The sequence below is a fragment of the Pezoporus wallicus genome, unplaced genomic scaffold, assembly GCF_028554395.1.
Source record: "Pezoporus wallicus isolate ANWC-B61680 ecotype Strahan unplaced genomic scaffold, APGP_CSIRO_Pwel_v1 contig_8603, whole genome shotgun sequence".
Taxonomy (NCBI): domain Eukaryota; kingdom Metazoa; phylum Chordata; class Aves; order Psittaciformes; family Psittacidae; genus Pezoporus; species Pezoporus wallicus.
The window spans coordinates 6,344-28,333 of NW_026637307.1; the positions used below are offsets into that span (position 1 = coordinate 6,344).

At 67.3% G+C, this 21,990-nt stretch overlaps 2 protein-coding genes across 2 annotated transcripts; both read right to left on the reverse strand.

The window, feature by feature from the left end:
- Positions 1–827: 827 nt before the first annotated feature.
- NUMA1 (nuclear mitotic apparatus protein 1) lies at positions 828–16,440 on the reverse strand. Its single transcript, XM_057404733.1, has 25 exons — positions 16,371–16,440; positions 15,995–16,083; positions 14,348–14,427; positions 13,867–13,949; positions 13,711–13,791; positions 13,438–13,522; positions 12,654–12,777; positions 11,047–11,204; positions 10,691–10,808; positions 9,818–9,935; positions 9,426–9,566; positions 9,158–9,277; positions 6,504–9,029; positions 6,376–6,417; positions 5,794–5,862; positions 5,589–5,699; positions 5,285–5,503; positions 4,126–4,283; positions 3,811–4,054; positions 3,054–3,327; positions 2,829–2,965; positions 2,544–2,747; positions 1,219–1,317; positions 972–1,139; positions 828–890 (listed from the first exon to the last, which is right to left on the reverse strand). The coding sequence occupies exons 1-25, from the start codon at positions 16,410–16,412 to the stop codon at positions 855–857; spliced, it is 5,526 nt and encodes a 1,841-aa protein (XP_057260716.1). The 5' UTR covers positions 16,413–16,440; the 3' UTR covers positions 828–854.
- Positions 16,441–19,156: 2,716 nt separating this feature from the next.
- On the reverse strand, positions 19,157–21,960 carry LAMTOR1 (late endosomal/lysosomal adaptor, MAPK and MTOR activator 1). The gene is made up of 5 exons (XM_057404731.1): positions 21,855–21,960; positions 21,134–21,279; positions 20,516–20,593; positions 19,934–20,060; positions 19,157–19,287 (listed from the first exon to the last, which is right to left on the reverse strand). The coding sequence occupies exons 1-5, from the start codon at positions 21,894–21,896 to the stop codon at positions 19,195–19,197; spliced, it is 486 nt and encodes a 161-aa protein (XP_057260714.1). The 5' UTR covers positions 21,897–21,960; the 3' UTR covers positions 19,157–19,194.
- Between the last annotated feature and the right edge of the window lie 30 nt (positions 21,961–21,990).

Genomic DNA, 21,990 nt, shown 5'->3' on the forward strand with positions numbered 1-21,990 from the left:
TGGGAGCATGGCCGTGGGGCTGGAGGCACAGCCCAGGCCCCACTGGGGGTCCCTGGTCCAACACCGTCCCCTCCTGTGCCCACAGCGCGCTTCAGCCTGGAGCTGCTCCCCACGCACGCCTCGGGCTGTGGGGAGGACGCTGATGGAGCCCCCCCTCCCCTGGAGCCCCCCTGGGTGCCCTGCCCCATCTGTGCCCGGCCCTGCAGCGCAGCGGAGCTGCAGCACCACGCCAGCACCTGCGGGGAGCCCACAGCCCCGGGGGGCAGCGTGGCCTCAGCACCCAGCCACGGGGGGCTGTGAGGATGGGGGGCACCCGGGGGCTGGGGCTGCTGGGTGCTGAGAGCAGCACGGGCAGGATGTGGGGCAGGGAAGGAGCTCGGCACCCCCATACAGTGCTCTGGAGGCTGCTGTGGGGGGAGCACCCCAAGGCTTGGGGGGTTTTAACTGGAGAAGAATAAAGGAGAGAGGGAAGTGGATTGCGGCTGCTCCCTGGGCGAGTGGTGGCACTGGGGGAGGATGGAGACCCCCCCCTTGGGGTCCCTAGGCCCCCCTGGACCCCAAAGCAGGGCCCGGGCAGGAACCGAGCCCCCCCCAAGCGCTGCAGGAGAAAAATACAATTTATTTACAAGTAGAAATACCTTAAAAATGCCCCTTCCCCCCCCGCCTCAGGGTGCCCCAAAGGCTAGGGGGGTCCTGAGGGGGGCAGGGGGGGTCCTGCCTGTGGGGGGCAGGCGGAGCTGGGTGCAGGGAGGAGCAGGGGGGCGATGGGACAAGGGGAAGGTGCCCCCCCCGTTGTGCCATCACCCCCCTGGGGCTGCTGAAGCCTCGGGCTGGGGGGGGCACAGGGACAAAGCTCAGAATTTGGTGTCCTTGAGCTGCTGGCGACTGGTCTGGAAGGGAGAGAGCAAGGGGGGGGCATTGGTGATGGGGAGCAGCCCCCGGGGCAGGGATGGGGGGGGTCAGGTCCTTACCTTGCCCTTGGGGGACTTGGCGGTGGCGATGCGGGGCGAGCGGCGGGCGCCGGCGCGGGGGGAGCCCTTGGGGGTGGCTTTGCGGGCGGCGGCGCGGCGCAGGAGGCTGCTCCCCAGCTTCTTGGGGGTGTTGAGGATGCTGAAGGCCAGGGACTGGCGCCTCTCGGCCTGCGGAGGGGGCACAGTGAGGGGGGGTGTGGGGGGGTCACACACCCCCCCCCAGCCCTGCTGCTGGTGCTGCTCTCACCGGCTTGGGGGGCGCTGGTGGCTGGGTGCTGCGGCGGAGCTGGGCGCTGCGGCGCTGCGGGGTCTGGGCCCTTGGGAAGCACGTGGTGGGCTTCTTGGACTGTGGGAACGGGGGAAAGGGGATGGCACCGGGAGAGGGAGCAGAGCCCGGAGCTGGCTCCTGCCCGGGGATTCCAGCACCGTTCCCTGCGCCCGAGCCCGTCCAGGGACATCCTGGGGACACCGAGAACCCCGGAGCGGTTCGGGATGAAGGGAGCTTAGAGCCCATCCAGCCCCGACCCCTGCCATGGGCAGGGACCCCTTCCATAGAGCAGCTTGCTCCAAGCCCCTGTGTCCAACCTGGCCTTGAACACTGCCAGGGATGGGGCAGCCACAGCTTCTCTGGGCACCCTGTGCCAGCGCCTCAGCACCCTCCCAGGGAAGAGCTTCTGCCTAAGAGCTCAGCTCAGTCTCCCCTGGGGCAGGTTCAAGCCATTCCCCTTGGCCTGGCCCTACATCCCTTGTCCCAAGCCCCTCTCCCAGCATCCAGCACGGGAGCTCTGTAGGTTCTCAACCCGGGCAGCCAAAGCCCTCAGGGCCATGGGTCAGTGGTGGCCTTGGCAGTGCTGGGGAGCGGTTGCACTGCGTGATCTCAAAGGCCCTTCCCCACCCGCCGGGGTTCTGTGTTCTATGGCTCTTATGTTCCATGTTCTACGCTCTATGTTTCACACTCTATGCTCTATGTTTCATGTTCTTTGGTTCCATGTTTCATGTTCCATGCTCTATGTTCTATGTTTCATGTTCTGTCTCAATGTTCCATGGCTCCATGTTCTATGTTTCATGTTCTATGTTTCATATTCTGTGCTCTGTTTCATGTTCTATGCTCTATGTTATACAGCTCTATAGCTCTTATGTTTCATGTTCTATGCTCTGTATCTCCCATGTTCTATGGCTCATTCTCTATGTTTCATGCTCTACGTTCTGTTTCACGCTCTATGCTCTGTGTTCTCTGTTCCATGCTCTATGCTCTATGTTCTATGTTTCACACTCTACGCCCTGTGCTCTGTTTCATGCTCTATGCTGTGTTTCGTTTCATGCTCTATGTTCTATGTTTCATGCTCTATGCTGTGTTCTGTTTCATGCTCTATGTTCTATGTTTCATGCTCTATGCTCTATGCTGTGTTCTGTTTCATGCTCTACGCCCTGTGTTCTATGTTTCATGCTCTATGCTCTGTGTTCTGTTTCATGCTCTATGCTCTATGTTCTATGTTTCATGCTCTATGCTCTATGCTGTGTTCTGTTTCATGCTCTATGCCCTGTGTTCTCCCCTGACCCCCCTGTGCTCACCTCGGGGGTGTCTGGGCCCTGGTGGGACTCATCGGAGGCCCTCTTGCGCTGCTGGCGGGTGGTGATGCCGGGCCAGGCCGCGCTGAGGCTGCTGCGCGGGGCGGGGGGGCCCTGTGGGGGCTGCATGCTGGCGCGGCGCAGCGTCTCCCGCGGGTCCCCCGTCTTCATCTCCTCGTCCGTGATGGTCGCCAGCGAGTTGGAGGACTGGGGGGGACACGACACAAGGAAGGTGTTACCAAGGCCCCCCCCGCCCCATGGCTGCCCCCCACCCGCCGAGCGCCGTACCCTGCTCTCCAGGGGGTAGCAGGTCTTGAGGTGGGGCGGGCAGGCGCGGTTGCGCTGCTGCAGCTCCGCGATGCGGTTCCAGTCTTCCAGCTGCTCGGGCTCATCCTGGCACGTGCCAAGGTAGAGGCTGCTGCGGCCTGAACGCGGAGCAAGGCAGGGTCAAGGGGGGGTTCCCGGCACCCCAAGCGAAGGCAGAGCTCCCCCCCCCACCCCATAGCCACGCACCGAGGCTGGAGCTGCTGCCCCCCTGCATGCGGCGCAGGGAGCTGCGCGTGACCGGGCGGTACCCGGGGAGCCCCAGGAGCGCGGCGTGGGCAGGGGGGTCCCGCGGGGAGGAGGCGTCCGGCGGGAGCAGGGACTCCTGGGACGGGAAACTGGCGAGGGAGCGCGAGGAGCCCGAGCGCAGGCGGCTCCGGGCCGGGGCGGCGCTGGGCTGAGCCCCGGGGAGGCTGCAGAAGGAGACGTCGGAGCCGTCCGGTTCCTCGGGCTTGGCTTGTTTCTGTGGGGGGAGAGCACGGGACGGGGGGGGATGAAGGGGCCTTGAAGCCCATCCAGCTCCCACAGCTGCCCTGGGCAGGGACCCCTTCCATAGAGCAGCTTGCTCCAAGCCCCTGTGTCCAACCCAGCCTTGAGCACTGCCAGGGATGGGGCAGCCACAGCTTCTCTGGGCACCCTGTGCCAGCGCCTCAGCACCCTCCCAGGGAAGAGCTTCTGCCTAAGAGCTCAGCTCAGTCTCCCCTCGGGCAGGTTCAAGCCATTCCCCTTGGCCTGTCCCTTCATCCCTTGTCCCAAGCCCCTCTCCAGGTTTCCTGCAGCCCCTTCAGGCACTGGAGCTGCTCTCAGGTCTCCCCTTCACACAGCAGAGGGGCAGGATCCCCTCCCTGAGCTGCTGCTCACGCTCTGGGGGTGCACCCAGCACAGGGGGGCTCTGGGCTCCAGCGCTCCCTGAAGCCGGGTCACGGTGACCCCGAGCGCGGCTCACTTTGGTCATGGTGATGCTGATGGTGGTGCGGCGCCGCGCGGAGCGGGTCTGGCAGCCGGAGTCGAGTGAGAGGTCCCCGCAGGAGCCGGCGCTGGAGCTGCGCTGGGCCCGCGTGCGGCTCGGCAGGGGGGTGAAGTAAAGGCTCTCCAGGGACTCCACCTTGCGCGGGAGCCGCCGCGCCGCCGGTGACTCCTCCGCGCCCGCAGCCAGCACCGAGTCCTCGGAGCGGGAGCGCGCGGCCTCCCTGCGGGACAGGGCACGGGTCAGGGAGCCCGGCGGCGCAGGATGGGCTCCGGCGAGGCGCGGGGCCGGTACCTGCGGGTGTGGAGGGACCCAGCTTCCTCGAGGCTGAGGTCCAGGCTGTCGGTGCTGATGTCGGCGGGGTTCTGGTGGATCAGCTCCTGGCCCTTCAGCGGGGCCTTGGACACCTGGATCTTGCCGAGCTCCCGGAGCTGCTGGTTGGCAAATTCCACCTGGATGGGAAGCAGGGAGGGATGGATCCTCCGAGGGAGATGGCAATGGGGGGAGACGGGGGGAGAAGGAGGGAGGGAGAAGCAGGGAGGGAGAAGCAGGGAGGGAGAAGCAGGGAGGGAGAAGCAGGGAGGGAGAAGGAGGGAGGGAGAAGGAGGGAGGGAGAAGCAGGGCGGGAGACCCAGGGAGGGAGAAGCAGGGAGGGAGAAGAGGGAGGGAGAAGGAGGGAGGGAGGAAGGAGGAGGGAGAAGGAGGGAGGGAGAAGGAGGGAGGAGGAGGGAGGGAGGAGGAGAAGGAGGGAGGGGAGGAGGGAGGGAGAAGGAGGGAGGGAGAAGGAGAGAGGGAGAAGGAGGGAGGGAGAAGGAGGGAGGGAGAGGGAGAAGGAGGGAGGGAGAAGCAGGGAGGGAGAAGCAGGGAGGGAGAAGGAGGGAGGGAGAAGGAGGGAGGGAGAAGGAGGGAGGGAGAAGGAGGGAGGGAGAAGGAGGGAGGGAGAAGGAGGGAGGGAGGAGGAGGGAGGGAGGAGCAGGGAGGGAGGAGCAGGGAGGGAGGAGCAGGGAGGGAGAAGGAGGGAGGGAGAAGGAGGCAGAAGGAGGGAGGCAGAAGGAGGGAGGCAGAAGGAGGGAGGCAGAAGGAGGGAAGGAGGAGCAGGGAGGGAGAAGGAGGGAGGGAGAAGGAGGGAGGGAGGAGGAGGAGGGAGGAGGAGGGAGGGAGAAGGAGGGAGGGAGGAGCAGGGAGGGAGGAGCAGGGAGGGAGAAGGAGGCAGAAGGAGGGAGGCAGAAGGAGGGAGGCAGAAGGAGGGAGGCAGAAGGAGGGAGGCAGAAGGAGGGAGGCAGAAGGAGGGAAGGAGGAGCAGGGAGGGAGAAGGAGGGAGGGAGAAGGAGGGAGGGAGAAGCAGGGAGGGAGAAGCAGGGAGGGAGAAGGAGGGAGGGAGAAGGAGGGAGGGAGGAGCAGGGAGGGAGGAGCAGGGAGGGAGAAGGAAGAAGCCCCTCTGTGCTGCCCCCACCTGAGCCTCCAGGCTGTGGACCTGGCTGGTGAGGTTCCTGCAGCTGAGCTCCGACTCCTTGGCCTGCAGCACGCTCTGCTGCAGCTCCTTGGCCAAGCGCTCCGCCTCGGCCCGGAGCTCCCTGTTCTCCTTCTGGAGCTGCTCCATGGCCTTCAGCTTCTCCGCCAGGTCCTGGTTCTGCTGCTTCTTCGCGTCGTAGTGAGTTTTTGCCTTCTCCATCTAGGAGGGTGAGGAAAGAAACCCATCAGTCTCTCCATGGACCAGGACAGGGAGGGATGGGGAAGGATGGATGATAGGACCATACTTGGCCTTTGTAGTGCTCGGCTGCCTGCTCCTTCTGCGCGAGCTGCTCCTGCAGCTCTGCCACCCTCTCCTGCTGCCGCGTGGCCTCTGCCTGCAGCTCCCCCTCCAGCACCTGTGGGCAGCGAGGACGCGGGCTCAGAGACCCCCCCGAGCCCCCCTCTCTGCCCAGCGCAGAGCTCAGCCCCAGGCCTTCGCTCCCCATTCACCTTCACTCTCTGCTGGTGGCTCCGCGCGGTCTTCTCGTGCTGAGTCAGCTTCTTACTGAGCTCCTCCACCTGGGGGAACACCTTGGGTTAAACCAGCTCCAGGGACGAGATTCCCCCCTCTGGGTCCCAGCCACGAGGCCTCTGTGGGGACGCTTGTGCTGGGACTGTGGGGAAAATGGGACTTTTCCAACACCACTGCCATAGCCAGCCCCACGCCACCGCTGAGGTCGGTGCTGCTGGGAGGCATCGCACCTCCGGCCACATCCACCACATCTGGCCTCCCCCTGCCTCCAGCCATCCCCACCAGCTGGGCAAGGAGCTGGATGATGGTTAAAGACGGGGGGGGAAAGGGATGTATGGGAGGAATGGGATCTCCTGGCTCCCCCTAAACCCCATCTGCCTGCGGAGGTATCACAGGAGCAACGGTCCCCTACGGGTCACGCTGGGAGGTGCCGAGCTGCAGGCAGCAGGTCTGGGATGAAGGCAAAGACCTGGAGCTGCATCCCCACCACAAGCACAGCACGAGGGGACCGGGAACGCCACTGGGAAGCAGCCAAAGCCGGGCACCATCGCCCACGTTACCTGCTTGGCTTGATCCTTCCGAACCGCCTCCAGCTGCTCCACCTGCGGGCACAAAGCGCGGTGAGCGTGGGGAGCGTGCCCCGGCGCCAGCCCCCGGGAGGATGCAGGGATGCGCGGGAGCCCCTTACCTGCGCCGCCAGCCTCTGCCTGTCCTCCAGCAGCTTCCTCCTCTCCTCCAGCGCCGCCGCTCTGCTGCTCTCCTGCTCCTTGCCCACGGCCTCCAGCTTCCGCGCCGCCTCCTGCGCCTCCCGCCGGCTCCCGGCCACCAGCTCCTCGGACGCGGCCCGCAGCCGCTCCAGCTCCCGCCCGTGCCGCTCCTGCGCCTGCCCCAGCTCCGCCTGCAGCCGCTGCACGGCGCGGTCCTGCTCGGCCGCCCGCTCCCGCAGCGCCGCCAGCTCTGCCTGCAGCGTGCCCAGGGCCTGGCCGCGCTGCTCCAGCTCCTGCCGGTGCTGGCTCTCCAGGGCGCCGCGCTCCGCCTGCAGCTGCTGGCACAGGAGCTTGAGCGGCGGCAGCTCCGCGGCCAGGCCCTGCGCGGTGCCCAGCTCCTGCTGCAGCGCGGCCACGAGCTGCTCCTGCTGCATGCGCTCGTCCCGGCAGCCCTGCAGCTCCTGGCGCAGCTCCTCCTCGCGCTCGCCCAGGCTCTGCCGCTCCCTCCTGAGCGCCTCGAGGGCCGCACGCTGCTTGTCCATCTCCTCCTGGCAGCGCTGCACCTCCACCTTCATGAGCGAGCAGCGCTCGGCCGCGCGCGAGGCCGCCGTGGCCATCTCGGCCTGCAGCACCCGCAGCCGCTCCTCCAGCTTCTTGCTCTTCTCCGACTCGGCCAGCGCCAGGCGCTTCAGCTCCTTGCTCTCCCCTTCCTTCTCGCCCGCCTGCCGGCGCAGGACGGACGCCTCGTGCTCCAGGCTCCCGACGAGGCCGCTCTTCCTCTCCAGCTCCTGCACGCACTGCGCGAGCTGCTCCTTCCAGCCCTCCTCCGCGGCGCGCAGAGCCGCCAGCTCCTTCTCGTGCGCCGCCACGGTGCCGCGGCTCTGCAGCAGCTCCCGGCCCTTCTCCTGCAGCTCCTTGCGCAGCGCCTCCGCGCTCCCCTCCTGCAGCGCCTGCGCCGCCCTCGCGGCTTCCAGCAGCTCCTGCAGCTCCGACGCCTGCTCCCGGTGCCGAGCCCCTTCCCTGCGCGAGGCCTCGAGCTCCGCACGTGCTGCGGCCGCGCTCTCCTGCAGCTCCCGGCAGCGCCGCTCCAGCTCCTCCACCTGCGCGCGCAGCTCCCGCTCCGAGCCTTTGGCGCCCGCAGCGCTGTCCCCATCCACAGCGCGGCTGCGGGCGGCCTCCTGCAGCTCCCCTTGGAGCCTGCTGACCGTGTCCCGCAGCTCCCGCAGCTCCTCCGCCTGCGCGGCCTTGTCCCGGCGCAGCTCCTCCAGCAGCCCCTGCTGCTCCTGCAGCCGCTCCCGCGCCCGCGCCAGCTCGTCGCGGTGCCGGGCGCGCTCCACGCGCTGCTCGTTGAGGCTGTTCTGCAGCTGCGCCTCCAGCTCGGCCTTGCGGGCGCGCTCGGCCCCGCTCTCGGCCCGGCCGCGCTCCAGCTCCTGCCGCAGGCGCGCGGCCTCCTCGTCGCGGCTGCCCAGCTCCCGCAGCGCCTCCTCGAGCCGGGCACGCAGCACCGAGCCCTCCCCGCGCAGCCGCTGCGCCTCGGCCTCCGCCTCCTGCTCCCGCTGCCGCCCGCCCGCCGCCGCCCGCCGCAGCTCGGCCGCGGCGCCTTCCAGCTCCTCGCGGCGCAGCCGCTCCCGGGACAGCTCCTGCTCCGCCCGCTCCTGCAGGCAGCGCAGCTCGGCCCTCAGCCGCTGCTCCTCGCCCTCCTTCTCCTGGGCCCACGTGCGGGCGCTCGCCAGCTCGGCCTCGAGGGCGGCCACGCGCTCCCGGTGCTGCGCCTGCAGCGCCGCCACCTCCTCCTGCCGGGCCCGCAGCTCCCGCTCCTCGTCCTCCCGTCGGGCTGCGGGGGGCGGCTCCGCGGGCTCCGGCTGCAGGCGCTGCCTCTCGGCCTCCAGCTCGGCGATGCGGGCCAGGCTGCCCTCCAGGCTCTCGGCCGCCCTCCTCTTCTCATCCTCCAGGATGCCCTCGGTGTTGCGCAGGGATTCCTCCAGGAAGAGGAGCTGCTCCTGCAGGCGGCTGTTCTCCCGCGCCAGCCGCTCCCTCTCGGCCAGCCGCTGCTGGCTCTCCTTGAGCCGCGCCTCCAGCTCCTGCAGCTGGGCCTGCTGGGGGCCCAGCTCCACCATCCTGCCCTCCAGCTCCCGGATCCTGCGGCTCAGCTCTGCCCTCTCCCCATCCCAGGCGGCCTGCTCGGAATCCCGCGCCTGCAGCTGGCTGCTCAGGGAAGCGGTGGCCTCCTGCAGCTGCTGCAGGCTCTGCTCGTGCCGGGCGCCGGCGGCCTCCCGCTCCCGCAGCTCCCGCTCCAGCTCCTCCCGGCGCCGCTGGCCCTCGGCGAGGGAATCCTGCAGGCTGCTCACCAGGCTGCCAAGCTGCTGCTTCTCCTGCTCGAAGAGGCCCCGCTGCGACTGCAGGGCTGCTTCCTGCTGCTGCTTCTCCTCCTCCAGCCGCAGCACCGTGGCCTGCAGCTCGGCACCTTCCCTGGTGAGAGCGGACACCTCCTGCTTCAGCTCCTCCAGCTGCGGGGACACGAGGGGCAGGGAACAGGACACGCATGGGCTCGCAGCGTGACTCACGCTGCTCTTCTCCAGGCAGCTTCCCACGGGAGCACCGCAGGAGGCAGGGATGGCTCCGGCCGCAGCCGTACCTTCAGGACGTCCCCCAGCACCTCTCCCTTCTGGCTGCTGCACTCTCCCAGCTGGGCCACTTGATCCTCCAGCAGAGAGATCTTCCCTTGCAGGATCTCAATCTTCTCCTCGGAGCATTTCTGGGGACAGGAGGGGTGGGACTGAGGCTCGGCAGCGCGCGGATCCAGGCTGCCCAGGGCAGCACGGCCCAGGGAAGGGAGAGGCTTCCCACGGGATGCGCCTGCAGGACAGCAGCCGTGTCCCTGCCACCCGCCGGGCCCTGCCCACCTTGTCCTGCAGGGCTCCTCGCAGCTCCGTCTCCAGCTGCCCCTGCTTCTCCTGGGCCTGGGCCAGCGCCGCGTTGTGCTCCTCCGAGAGCTCGTTCAGGGCCTCCTGCAGCTGCACCAAGTGGCTGCCGATCTCCCGGAGCTGCCAAGGGCGAAACCCCCCATCCCAGAGGAAGGGCTGAGCGCGCCCGGCTCCCCTGGGGCAGCACCCGCACGGAGCCCAGGCCCGGGCGCACGCACCCTGCGGCACCACGCTCCCTTTGCAAGGAGCTGGGGCCGAGGCAGCTCGGGGTGAAGATCCCCACGGCAGAGCCCAGCGCAGCGCCCTGCACAGCCCCTGTGCACAGCCCCAGCCCCGGCCCCGGCCCCAGGGCAGGGCCCGGCAGCCGGTACCTTGAAGGAGAGGTCCCCGTTCTCCTCGGAGAGCTGGCTGATCTTCCGGTCCATCTGCCCCTTCTCAGTCTTCAGGTCCTGGCACTGCCTCAGCGCCTCGTGCAAGCGCGCCATGAGGCTGCAGGGGAGGGTGGGAGGGAGGGTGAGGACCCCAGCGGGGCTGATGCTGCTGGGTACGGCCCGGGACACCGAGGGGCCACGGTACCGCTGTGCCGTGGGGCCAAGCGACCACAGACCCAGCTCTGAACTGGATCCTAGCACACGGAGACGGGGAGCAGGGAGATGCCTGGGTTTTGGCAGAGCCCAACAGCTCCATGCCAAGGGCAGAGGCAGCTGCAGGACTCCAGCCCCCCCTCTGCAAAGGGAAAGGACAAACCAAGGACCAGGAGCCTGGGCGTCCTTCCCAGGTAAACAGGGACAGGGCAAAGACCAGGAACTGGCAGTGCCAGGGAGCAGAGAGTGACAGAGCCCAGGCCAGACCCTGGCAAACCGGGCTGAGCACCTGGGGAAGGGGCGCCAGTGGCACCCCAAAGGCTGTCGGGGACGCAGAGCACATCCCATGGGGTCTCCCCACAACAGGGAGGGCTGTTCCCATGCTGGGATTAAAGAAGAGCTCCAGGGAGACCTTAGAGCAGCTCCAGTGCCTGAAGGGGCTGCAGGAAAGCTGGAGAGGGGCTTGGGACAAGGGATGTAGGGACAGGCCAAGGGGAATGGCTTGAACCTGCCCGAGGGGAGACTGAGCTGAGCTCTTAGGCAGAAGCTCTTCCCTGGGAGGGTGCTGAGGCGCTGGCACAGGGTGCCCAGAGAAGCCTGGGGCCACCGGAGTGACCCGGCCCAGCCCGCCAGGAGGAGGGGACATTCCATGGGGATCACCTCTCATTCTTCTCCCTCAGCTCCTCCATCTCCTTGGGCTCCAGCTGGTCAGCAGCGTGCTTCTCATTGAGCAGGGCCAGGCGGTCGATCCGCTGCTGCATGAGGCTGATCTGAGCCTCTGGGGAGGGGGAGAACAGGCCCGTTACCCCCTGCAGACCCCCCCAGTGCCCGGGGTGGGGGGGGTCGTGTCCATCTGTGCCTCCCTATGGGAGAGGAGCCACCGCATGGAAACCCTCTGCAGTGGGAGGTGGATGAGCTGGGCTCCGCTGGGTCTGCCAGCACGGACCTGAGCACGGGCTCCAGCCGAGCCCCAGAGCTCCCCCCCCCGATCCCAGGATGCCCCCTAAGGGCCTGACCCTTCTCCGTGATGAGTTTCCGGTTCTCTGCCAGCTCCACCTCCAGCTCATCCCGGTTTTCCCGCTCCGCAGCCAACTGCTTCTTGAGGCGCCGCAGCTGGAACTGGGGGGTCTGCATGATGTCCCCCATGGGCGAGGAGGGGGCCCCGGGCAGGACACTGCAGAGGGACACCAGAGCCCCTTGAGAGCCAGCGCCCTTCAAGCACAGACTGGGCCTCCCAGGCCCACCCCAGGACAGGGAAGGGCCTCAGCAGCTTGGGGCAGGGTCTGTGCTCATCAGCCAGGCGCAAAGGAGCCAGTCCCAGCCCAGCTTCATCCCGCCCATGGCACATCCCAGCTTCATCCCACTGCACATCCCAGCTTCATCCCACTGCACATCCCAGCTTCATCCCACTGCACATCCCAGCTTCATCCCACTGCACATCCCAGCTTCATCCCACTGCACATCCCAGCTTCATCCCGCCCATCACACATCCCAGCTCCATCCCACCCATCACACATCCCTGTTCCATTCTCCCCATCACACATCCCAGCTTCATCCCGCCCATGGCACATCCCAGCTTCATCCCACTGCACATCCCAGCTTCATCCCACTGCACATCCCAGCTTCATCCCACTGCACATCCCAGCTTCATCCTGCCCATCACACATCCCAGCTTCATCCCATCTCACATCCCAGCTTCATCCCACTGCACATCCCAGCTTCATCCCATCCCACATCCATCCCACTGCACATCCCAGCTTCATCCCACTGCACATCCCAGCTTCATCCTGCCCATCACACATCCCAGCTCCATCCCAGCACACATCCCAGCTTCATCCCATGGCACATCCCAGCTCCATGCCATCACATATTCCAGCTCCATCCCATCACACATCCCAGTTTCATTCTCCCCATGGCACATCCCAGCTTCATCCCATGGCACATCCCAGCTCCATGCCATCATATATTCCAGCTCCATCCCATCCCATATTCCAGCTTCATCCTATCACACATCCCAGCTTCATCCCATGGCACATCCCAGCTCCATCCCAGCACACATCCCAAGCTCCATCCCATCACATATTCCAGCTCCATCCCATCACACATCCTAGTTTCACTCTCCCCATCACATTTCCCAGCTCCATCCCATCACATATCCCAGCTCCATCCCATCACACATCCTAGTTTCATTCTCCCCACTGCACATCCCAGCTTCATCCCATCACATATTCCAGCTCCATCACATCACACATCCTAGTTTCATTCTCCCCATCACACATCCCAGCTCCATCCCATCACATATCCCAGCTCCATCCCATCACACATCCTAGTTTCATTCTCCCCATCACACATCCCAGCTCCATCCCATCACATATTCCAGCTCCATCCCATCACACATCCCAGTTTCATTCTCCCCATGGCACATGCCAGCTTCATCCCATGGCACATCCCAGCTTCATCCCATGGCACATCCCAGCTCCATCCCATCACACATCCTAGTTTCATTCTCCCCATCGCACATCCCAGGTTGAGCCGGAGCCGATTCCTGAGGTCTCTGTGCCCTCAGCTTCCTCTCCAGGTCCCAACCCACCGTGCCCATTCCCACCGGAGCCAGGGCACGTACCTGTTGGTGCTGGAGGAGGAGGAGGAGGATGAAGCAATCTTCTGCAGCTCCAGGAAACGCACCTGTGGGAAGGGCGGCAGCGGGGAATGCTCCTCGGAGCTGCTGCCGGATGAGGACGGCGGGGCTGGAAAGAACAAGGGAGAAGAGGGATTGGCATGGCCAGAGCAGCAGGGAGGGTTGAGCAGCGAGAATTCCCACGGGATGGATCAAGCCAGCTGAGGAAGCCACAAACCTGCTGTACATCCACATCCCCCCCGGGAAGGCAGCACGTGCACCAGGTGGGAATAGCCCAGGGGGAATAAGGCAGCTCAGCCCTGGGCTGCGGGGAGCTGGGGGGGGTTTGGAACCATAAATAGAGGGAAAACTCCACTGGGTTTAGGCTCTGGAAGAGACTGATCCGTGCTGAAGGGGCGCTGCCGGCATGGAGCTGAGCAGGAAGGTGCCAGCAGTGCCGAGCACTCACAGTGCCATGGAATCCTGGGATGGGTCAGGATGAAGGGAGCTTAAAGCTCCTCCATTCCCAACCCCTGCCATGGGCAGGGACCCCTTCCATAGAGCAGCTTGCTCCAAGCCCCTGTGTCCAACCTGGCCTTGAGCACTGCCAGGGATGGGGCAGCCACAGCTTCTCTGGGCACCCTGTGCCAGCGCCTCCCAGGGAAGAGCTTCTGCCTCAGAGCTCAGCTCAGTCTCCCCTCGGGCAGGTTAAAGCCACTGCAGGAGGACACCTTCCCCATCCCACCCTGCTGGGGCCGGTGCTGGGGCTCAGGCAGGGGCCGGTGCTCACCCTTCCTCTGCAGGAACAGCTCCAGGTTCTCACTCAGGCTCTCCTCGTTGTCCAGCACGAACCTGAGGATCGCTGCCAGCTCCACCTGCGCCGGGAGGAGCCATGGGGTGAGCTCGGCCGCAGCCCCCACGGCAGCCCCAGGGCACCCCACGCTCTGCTGTGCACCGCGGCACCCACCCTGCACCCTCCCTCGGGGGTCCCGGAGCAGCAGGGGCAGCTCTGGGGGACCCCCACAGGGCACCTCCGCTTCCCAGGGGATGCGGAGGGAATCACCTGGGTCTCGTAGTCGAACTCGCTCCAGTCCGCAGGGCTCCTGCAGCTCATGGACGCATGGTACAGGAGCAGCACGGCCACCTGCAGCGAGCAGGGACCCGTCACCCCCTGCCCCGGCACCAGCGCCCCACAGCCAGCACCGGTGCCCGCGCTTACCTTGGCCAAGGCCAGCTCCTCTCCCTCCAGCAGCTGCTGCGCCGGGATCAGGCTCTCCGGGGCCGATTTGTGCTTGCAGTGCTCTGCAATGGGAAGCAGCATTCCCATTCCCACCGGAGCCCCGGCCGCTGGGAACGCTGCCCACGGCATCCCCGGGGAGCTGCGCTTCGTCTGGGGACCCCACGGCATGTCCCCGAGGAGAAGGGGCTGAGGGAATCTGCAGGGCACTTCCCACCTCCCCCCCGCCCCGCATCCTGCCGCGGGTGAAGGTTTTCCAGTGGGATTTAAGCAGGCTGAGGCCGGAGAGCAGGCTGGGAATGCTGCCTGAGAGCAGCACCACCGGCACCCAACCTCTCCCCCCGCGCTCCGGCGAGGATTCCCAGTGGGAAGTTCCCTTCCTGCAGGATCGGGGCAGCCTGGACACGGTGTGGGGCGATGGGGACGCAGGAGCAGAGCCCCGGGGGCCGAGGGCAGCTCTTACTGTGCAGGAAGGCGCAGATGAAGCTGATCCTCTGCGGCAGCGCCTGCTCCAGCGCCGATTCCGCGTCCTCGCTCCGGAGCCTGGGACACAGCAGGGACCGGGGGGAGCTCAGCCCGAGCAGAGCCAAAGCCGAGCACACGGGGCCATGGAGGCAGCCCCCAGCCCGGCCGGATCAGCGCCGGAACGGTGCCGCTTCCTCCTCCACGCCACGGAGCTGGCAGCGGCCCCGGCAGCGGGAGGCACCGCAGGGGGACGCTGGCAGGGCCGGCAGCAGCTCCTAACACCCCCCCCCCCAAAGGCTGCTCCTCAGCCCTGCCCCAGCCTGGTGCTGCTCTGGCACCGCTGGCGACTCCCAGAGCCGGGGCTTGGCTCGGGGACAGCACCGGGAGAGGATTCCCGCAGCCCCACGGGACTCCTGGGGCCGGGGAGCTCCCCGGCTGCCTCCCGCCCAGCTTATCGGGATGTGCTCAGGAGCAGGCACCGCCTGCGCCCGCTGCCGCGGAGCCGGGAGATTAACGAGAGCCTCCTAAATATAACCCGGAGCTGGCGGCCGCCTCCTGCCGCCCAGCGCAGCCCGGCCCCGGGCTCCCCTTACACCGGGTAATTATAGCAGGCAGCACCGGCCGGGAGCCATCCTGCCCTGCCCACGGCACGGATCGTGGGGTGGGCTGGGATGAAGGGACCTTAAAGCTCCTCCAGCTCCAGCCCCTGCCACGGGCAGGGACCCCTTCCATAGAGCACCTTGCTCCAAGCCCCTGTGTCCAACCTGGCCTTGAGCACTGCCAGGGATGGGGCAGCCACAGCTTCTCTGGGCACCCTGTGCCAGCGCCTCAGCACCCTCACAGGGAAGAGCTTCTGCCTAAGAGCTCAGCTCAGTCTCCCCTCGGGCAGGTTCAAGCCATTCCCCTTGGCCTGGCCCTACAGGCCCTTGTCCCAAGCCCCTCTCCAGCTTTCCTGGAGCCCCTTTAGGCACTGGAGCTGCTCTCAGGTCTCCCCTTCATGCAGCAGAGGGGCAGGATCCCCTCCCTGAGCTGCTGCTCACACTCTGGGGGTGCACCCAGCACACGGGGGGGTTCTGGGCTCAAGCGCACCCTGAAGCTGGGTCATGGGGAGCTCCTCCTCACCCAACACCCCAAGTCCTTCTCCTCAGGCTCCATCCCACTGCCCCAGTCTGTTTGTGCTGGGGTTGCTCAATCCCCTGTTCAGGACCATTCTTCCCCTCCAGCTCCACAGGACACACATCCGGAGCAGAGCACCCTGTGTTCTCTCTCCCATGCCCAGGACAGCTCAGGCTCTAATTGCTTTTGCTCATGGACAAGGAACGTGGCTCCTGACGGACACGTTCCTCCCATCCCTGTTTGGCCACCTCAGGTCCTGGGACGGAGCAAACAGGCTCCAGCCTGCCTGTATCACCCTGGGGATCAGCCCAATGTCCCCAGAGAACCACAGGGGTCCTGGGGGTGGGAGCTGTGGTGCTTTTCCAAAGCTTCCCCAGCATCCCAACACTGCAGCTCAGGAAAACTTCCTGGTTTTCCTCACCTGAGCAGTCCTTACGGACATAAAGCACTTCCCAAGCACCTGATGCCACAGGGAGCCTCGAGGGACAGAAACCGCCCCCCCAGATCCCACCCGGCTCCTCGTACTCACATTCTGTTGATGATCCGGATGAAGACGCTGCAGTCCCGGAGCTGGGACAGCTCCTGGAGGGGCTCGGAGCACACATTTGTGCTGTTCACCTACGGACGGGATGGGACGCTCAGGAGGAAGCGGGCAGCACCATTCCCTGCTGTCCCGGCTCCGGAGCAGCTCCCGTGCTGGACCACGGCATTCCAGCACTTGTGGCTGCTCAACAGGGGCCGTGAGCAAGGCCTCCCGGCAAGCACCCACCCATCGGGAGCAGCCGGGATGCGGCTGCCCCAGGGCCTGCCCCAGCCCCGATCCCTCCCCGGTGCCGGCACCTCCCGGTCCTGGCAGGGGGGGGGGGGGGGGGGGGGGGGGGGGGGGGGGGGGGGGGGAGCTTTACCCAAGCGAGCAGAGCCGCGGCCCTCGCGCCGTGCAGAGGCATCCTCAGGCTCGCAGGTCACTGCCCCGACCTGCAACAGGGGAGGAGCGATGAGCACCCAGCACGCTCATCACAGCAATGGCAGCTCCTGCAGCGCCGGGAGCCGAGCCCGTCACGGCCGGATCATGGGATGGGGTTTGGGATGAAGGGAGCTGAAAGCTCCTCCGGCTCCAGCCCCTTCCATAGAGCAGCTTGCTCCAAGCCCCTGTGCCCAACCTGGCCTTGAGCACTGCCAGGGATGGGGCAGCCGCACAGGGAAGAGCTTCCCAATCCCATCCCATCTCCTGCTCTGGAAGTGCAGCCGGCACCTCCTGGGATTCAGCCCTGGTGATCGGGATCAAGAGGATCAGGACTCAAGGGAAACCATTGCTCAGGCTCCTCCTCCTCCTGCCATGCCCCATCCCTTATCCCCCATCCCAAAGCTCCCCGCCATCCCTCTGAAGAGGGATGTGAAGCCCTGCTCCGTCCTTGCGGTCCCTCTTGCCCAGGTTCCCATGCCAGGGACATCATCCCAAGGGCTCCTCCATGGCCGCCCTGGGCACCCGTGTGCTCCCGGCACAGGGGCTGCGGCTCCTCCCGCTCGTGTCCGAGCGCCGGCACCGCCAGCATTCCCAGGAAAACCCCTTCCCTCGGGAACACCCGCGCGCTTCCAAGCCCAAAGCAGCGGCAGGCGCCGGGAGCCGCGGTCCTCCGGGATGCGCGGGGGCCGGAAGCGCAGCCGCGGGTTGGGGGCCGGTCCTCGGGGAGGCTCGGTTGTAAACAAGCAGCAAAGGGCGCAGGGCAAGCACCGGCAGCGCGGGGGGAGCCACGGCAGGGACAGGGCTCCCCATGGACCCCATGGGGCCGGGAACCCACACAGCGGGGAGGAACAGGAGGGAGCAGCAGCGCCAGAGCCCCGGAGCGGCCGCTGCCTCCATCGGCTCAGCCGGGAAGCGCGGGCTCCCCGTGGGATGGATCCTTCCTCCCGCCCAGCCCCGCGGCACAACCTCAGCACCCCCCGCACCCCAACACCGCTCCCGACCCTCGCGGTGAAGCAGGGACCGGGTCCCCCGGAGCCGATGCCCGGCACTGCCCGAGCCCATCCCAGTTCCGTGCTGGCGGCACCACCGCGACCCTCGGGGCCCCCCGGGAGCCGTGACACGGGGTCGGCGCCCGGCGGGGACCGGAGCAGCGGGGAAAGCCCCAGACCCGGGCCCCGCAGCGTTACGAAACCGGCGCTCCCGGCGCCCCGTCCGGGCCCCCCCTCCCCGCGGCCGCTCCCGCCTCCCTCCCCGCCCCGCGCCCCGGAGCGCGGCCGCCGCAGGCCCATGGTGGGGGGCAGCGCTCCCGCTCGGTACCGGCGCGGGGGTCCCGCGGCTCTCCCCGGGCGCAGCGGAGCGGCTCAGGCCGCCATGAGCCGCGCACAAAGGCGAAGCTGCGGTGTCGCTGGCGGGGCCGCGGGTGACGGCTCCCTCCTGGCCCCGGGCCACCTCCACGTCACCGCGCGCGTTAAAGGCGCCCGCGCTGGAGCCGGAACGGGAGGGGGGAACGGAGCCGAAGGCGGGACCGGGGGTGGGAAGCAGCGGGACCCCCCCGGGGACAGCAGCGCGGGACCCGGAGCGGGGCTCTCCTACCGGATACGGAGGCCGGGCCGGGCCCCGGCAGCGCCGTCGTGAGGACGAGGCCGCGGCGAGCCCCGATGAAGCGGGACCGGGCAGCGCCGGGGGGTTGCGCCCATCCGGTGCGGCGGGACCCGGGGTGGGGGGGATCCTCCTCGGCCCCTCCCGCGAGCACCGGGCCCGGCCACCCGCGCTAGGCCTCACCGGGGGCGGGCACCGGCGCTACGTGAGGCCTAGCACCGGAACCGCCGGGCCCTCCTCACCCCTCCCGCCCCGTGCCCGTGCCCCCTCCTCCCCTCAGGGCCTGGAGATGGGGGGGATCCTGGTGGGACGTGAGGGGGGCACGGGGGCCCCGTGAGGCAAAGGGAGCCGCGGGAGGGGGCGCTCGGGCCTCCCATGGGGGTCCCAGCCCCACTGGGGGTGTGGGGACACACGAAGGGTACTGGAGGCTATGAGGGGGGGGGATGTATATGGCTGTCAGGGGGCACCCAGGGACCCACACTGGGGCTGGGGACACGTGTGGGGCCCTGGGGGGGTGTGTATGGGGCCATGCGCCAGCCAGGGGACGCCCAAAGAGGGGTTGGGGACCCCTGTGGGGCTCTGGGGATGGGGCCACTTCCCAAGCAGGGGACACCCAGAGACCCACAGTGGGGCTGGGGACCCGGGGGGGGGGAGTCACACACAGACACCCTGGGGGCAGAAGGGCCTCGCTGTGCCCCACAGCAGATCCTGCCCCATGGCAGAGGATGCCACCACCCCCAGACCCGGGGCAGAGGATGCCACCCCCCCAGACAAGGGGGCCACATGGGGGGGTTTTGGGGCTCGTCCCTGTCCCCCCCCGCCCCATGGACCCCCACTGATGCAGGAAGCAGCAGGCGCAGAGCAGGAGGTGGCCGTGCCTGTGCTCGGGTTTATCGGCTGTGCCCAGGAACAGGTAAAAAACCCAATCCATGTAAAAACGGGGGGGTGGGGGGCAAAGGGGGGGTCAGTGCCCACCCCCCCACTGACACAGCATTCCGGCAGCATTCCCTTTGTGGTGATCCCTGCGCCAGGCCAAGCACCCCCCACCCCCGGGACCCCCGCTCTGGGGCCGGATCCCAGCGTGGGGAGAGAGGAGGAGAAGACAACGAAAAGGGGGAAATCCAACCCAAAGCGCCCCGAAGCCCAGCCCCGCGCGGCCGCGGCGCTCAGGGGATGCCGAACTGCACGACCAGCTCCTCCTTGGCGTCCACCCGGATCTGGGAGAGCGCGCTGAAGGCGTAGGCAGCTATCCGGGACACCTGCGGGACAGAGCCGTTACCCCGTGGGCAGCTCCTCTGGCTTCAAAAAGGGGCCAAAAGGGTAAAAATGGGCTTTAAAGTCCCCACATCCCAAACCGGGCTGGGATTGTGCGGCTGCCGCCCCTCGGATCCCGTGCTCAGCTCTCGGCCCCTCACTCCAAGAGAGACCTTGAGGTGCTGGAGTGGGGCCAGGGAAGGGCAATGGAGCTGGTGCAGGGCCTGGAGCCCAAGTGTGATGGGGAAGGGCTGAGGGACCTGGGGGGTTCAGTGGGGAGAAGAGAAGGCTCAGGGGGACCTGATGGCTGCCTACAAGTGCCTGAGAGGAGGATGGAGCCAGGAGGGGCTGGGCTCTGCTCCCAAGGAACAAGGGATGGGACAAGAGGAAACGGCCTCAAGCTGCACCAGGGCAGGTTTAGATGGAGCTGAGGAACAATTCCTGCCCCAGAGGGTGCTCAGGCATTGGAACAGGCTGCCCAGGGCAGGGCTGCAGGCACTGGCCCTGCAAGGGTTCACACCCCGTGGAGACGAGGCCTCAGTGCCATGGGGCAGCGGTGGCCGGGGGGCAATGGTTGCACTGGATGGACCTGGAGCCCTTCCCCAGCCCCACTGATCCCACGGCTCTGGGTGCTCAGGGGTGGCCCCTCACCTGCTGCAGGTCTGCGAAGGGGACGGGGTCGCTGGCCAGGACCTGGTGGGGTTGGTTGGTGAGGGACGGCAGCGCCGGCGCCTTCTTCCAGTGCGTGAGGCTGGAGCTGAGCATGGCCAGGCGGGTGCTGGGGGCACCGCGGTCAGCACCACCGGCACCCAGGGGCACTGCACAGCACCCCGGGGGGCATGGGGACACCCCAAGGTGCACTGAGAGCACCCCAGAGGGGATGGGGGTACGCCAGGGGGATGGGGAGTGCCCCAGGGGGATGGGGATGCCCCACGGGGATGGAGACACCCCAAGGTGATGGGGAGCACCCCAGGGTTATGGGGGTTTCCCAGGGGGACGGGGAGCACCCCAAGGTAGATGGGGATGCCCCAGGGCTATAGGGAGCACCCCAGGGGGATGGGGGCACCCCAGGGGGATGGGGATGCCCCAAGGTGATGGGGAACACCCCAGGGTTAAGGGGGCACCCCAGGGGGATGGGGAGCACCCCAGGGGGATGGGGATACCCCACGGGGATAGGGAGCACCCCAGGGTTATGGGGGTACCCCAGGGGCACGGGGAGCACCCCAGCCCCACCTGTACTGCCGTGCCCGGTCCATGTACTCGTGCTGCTCCATGCCCTGCGAGTCCGCAGCCGAGACGTCGATGATGTTGCTGGGGAGCAGCAGGGAGCAGGTCCCATCATGGGCTCCAGGCTCCCCCCCCCCAAGCTAGCACCCCAAAATCGACATCTTGGGGATGGTTTGAGCTCCATGGGTGACTCAGAGCCCCCTGTATGGGCTGGGGATGAGCCCCATGCATATGGGGACACACACAGCCCCCCACTGAGCACCATGAGCAACCCTAAGTCCCTCCTATATGGGCTGGGGACAGCCCCCATGCCTATTGGGGCGATTCCCCCTCCCTAAAGAGGACACAGAGCCCCAAACTCCCTCTGCACCCTCAAACACCCATTCCATCCCCCCAATCACAGCGAGAGGCCCCCAGCCCAGCACCCCCAGCATCACCCTGCACCCAGGGGCTCCCTTTGGTGTCCCTGTGGGGCACAAACCAGAGGGAAGGGACATTGAGGGGGGGAACAGAAGCAGCTCCCCCTTCCCTTTGGCATCTCTGGGACCCACAGTGGGGGTGGCCCAGGGCCACGGCACCGGGTGGTGATGGCACGGGGGGGCTGTGGCGATGGCAGGGTCTCACATGGCGGTCTTGGCGAGGATGGAGGAGAGCATGGCCTGCTCATCCGTGCGTGCCGAGGGCAGGTTGTGGTAGCTCTGCTCGGCCCCGTTCAGCACCTTGTTGGGGGGGCTGGGGTCCGGCTCCAGCAGCCGCTTCGTCTCCTCCTCCTGTGGGAATGGGGAGGGGTGGTCATGGATCATGGAAAGGGCTCGGGGTGAAGGAAGCTTGGGGTCCTCCAGCCCCAACCCCTGCCCCGGGCAGGGACCCCTTCCATAGAGCAGCTTGCTCCAAGCCCCTGTGTCCAACCTGGCCTTGAGCACTGCCAGGGATGGGGCAGCCACAGCTTCTCTGGGCACCCTGTGCCAGCGCCTCAGCACCCTCCCAGGGAAGAGCTTCTGCCCAAGAGCTCAGCTCAGTCCCCCTCGGGCAGGTTCAAGCCATTCCCCTTGGCCTGTCCCTACATCCCTTGTCCCAAGCCCCTCTCCAGCTTTCCTGCAGCCCCTTTAGGCACTGGAGCTGCTCTCAGGTCTCCCCAGAGCACAGCAGAGGGTCAGGATCCCCTCCCTGAGCTGCTGCTCACGCTCTGGGTGCACCCAGCACATGGGGGGGTTCTGGGCTCCAGCGCACCCTGAGGCTGGGTCATGGGGGGCTCCTCCTCACCCGGTTCCTGCACCCGCAGCCCCGCAGGGTGACACCGCCCCCTATAGCCCCCCATGTCCCCCCCATGTCCCCCCGGCCCCACCTGCTCCGAGGCCTCTCCCTCGCTGCTGTAGCAGCAGCCCATGGCGACCGCCGGCACCACCACCGGCTCCGGCAGGGGGCGCGCCGCGCCGCTCACGTGACAGCGCCTGGCCCCCGTGACACAACATTGGGTCACG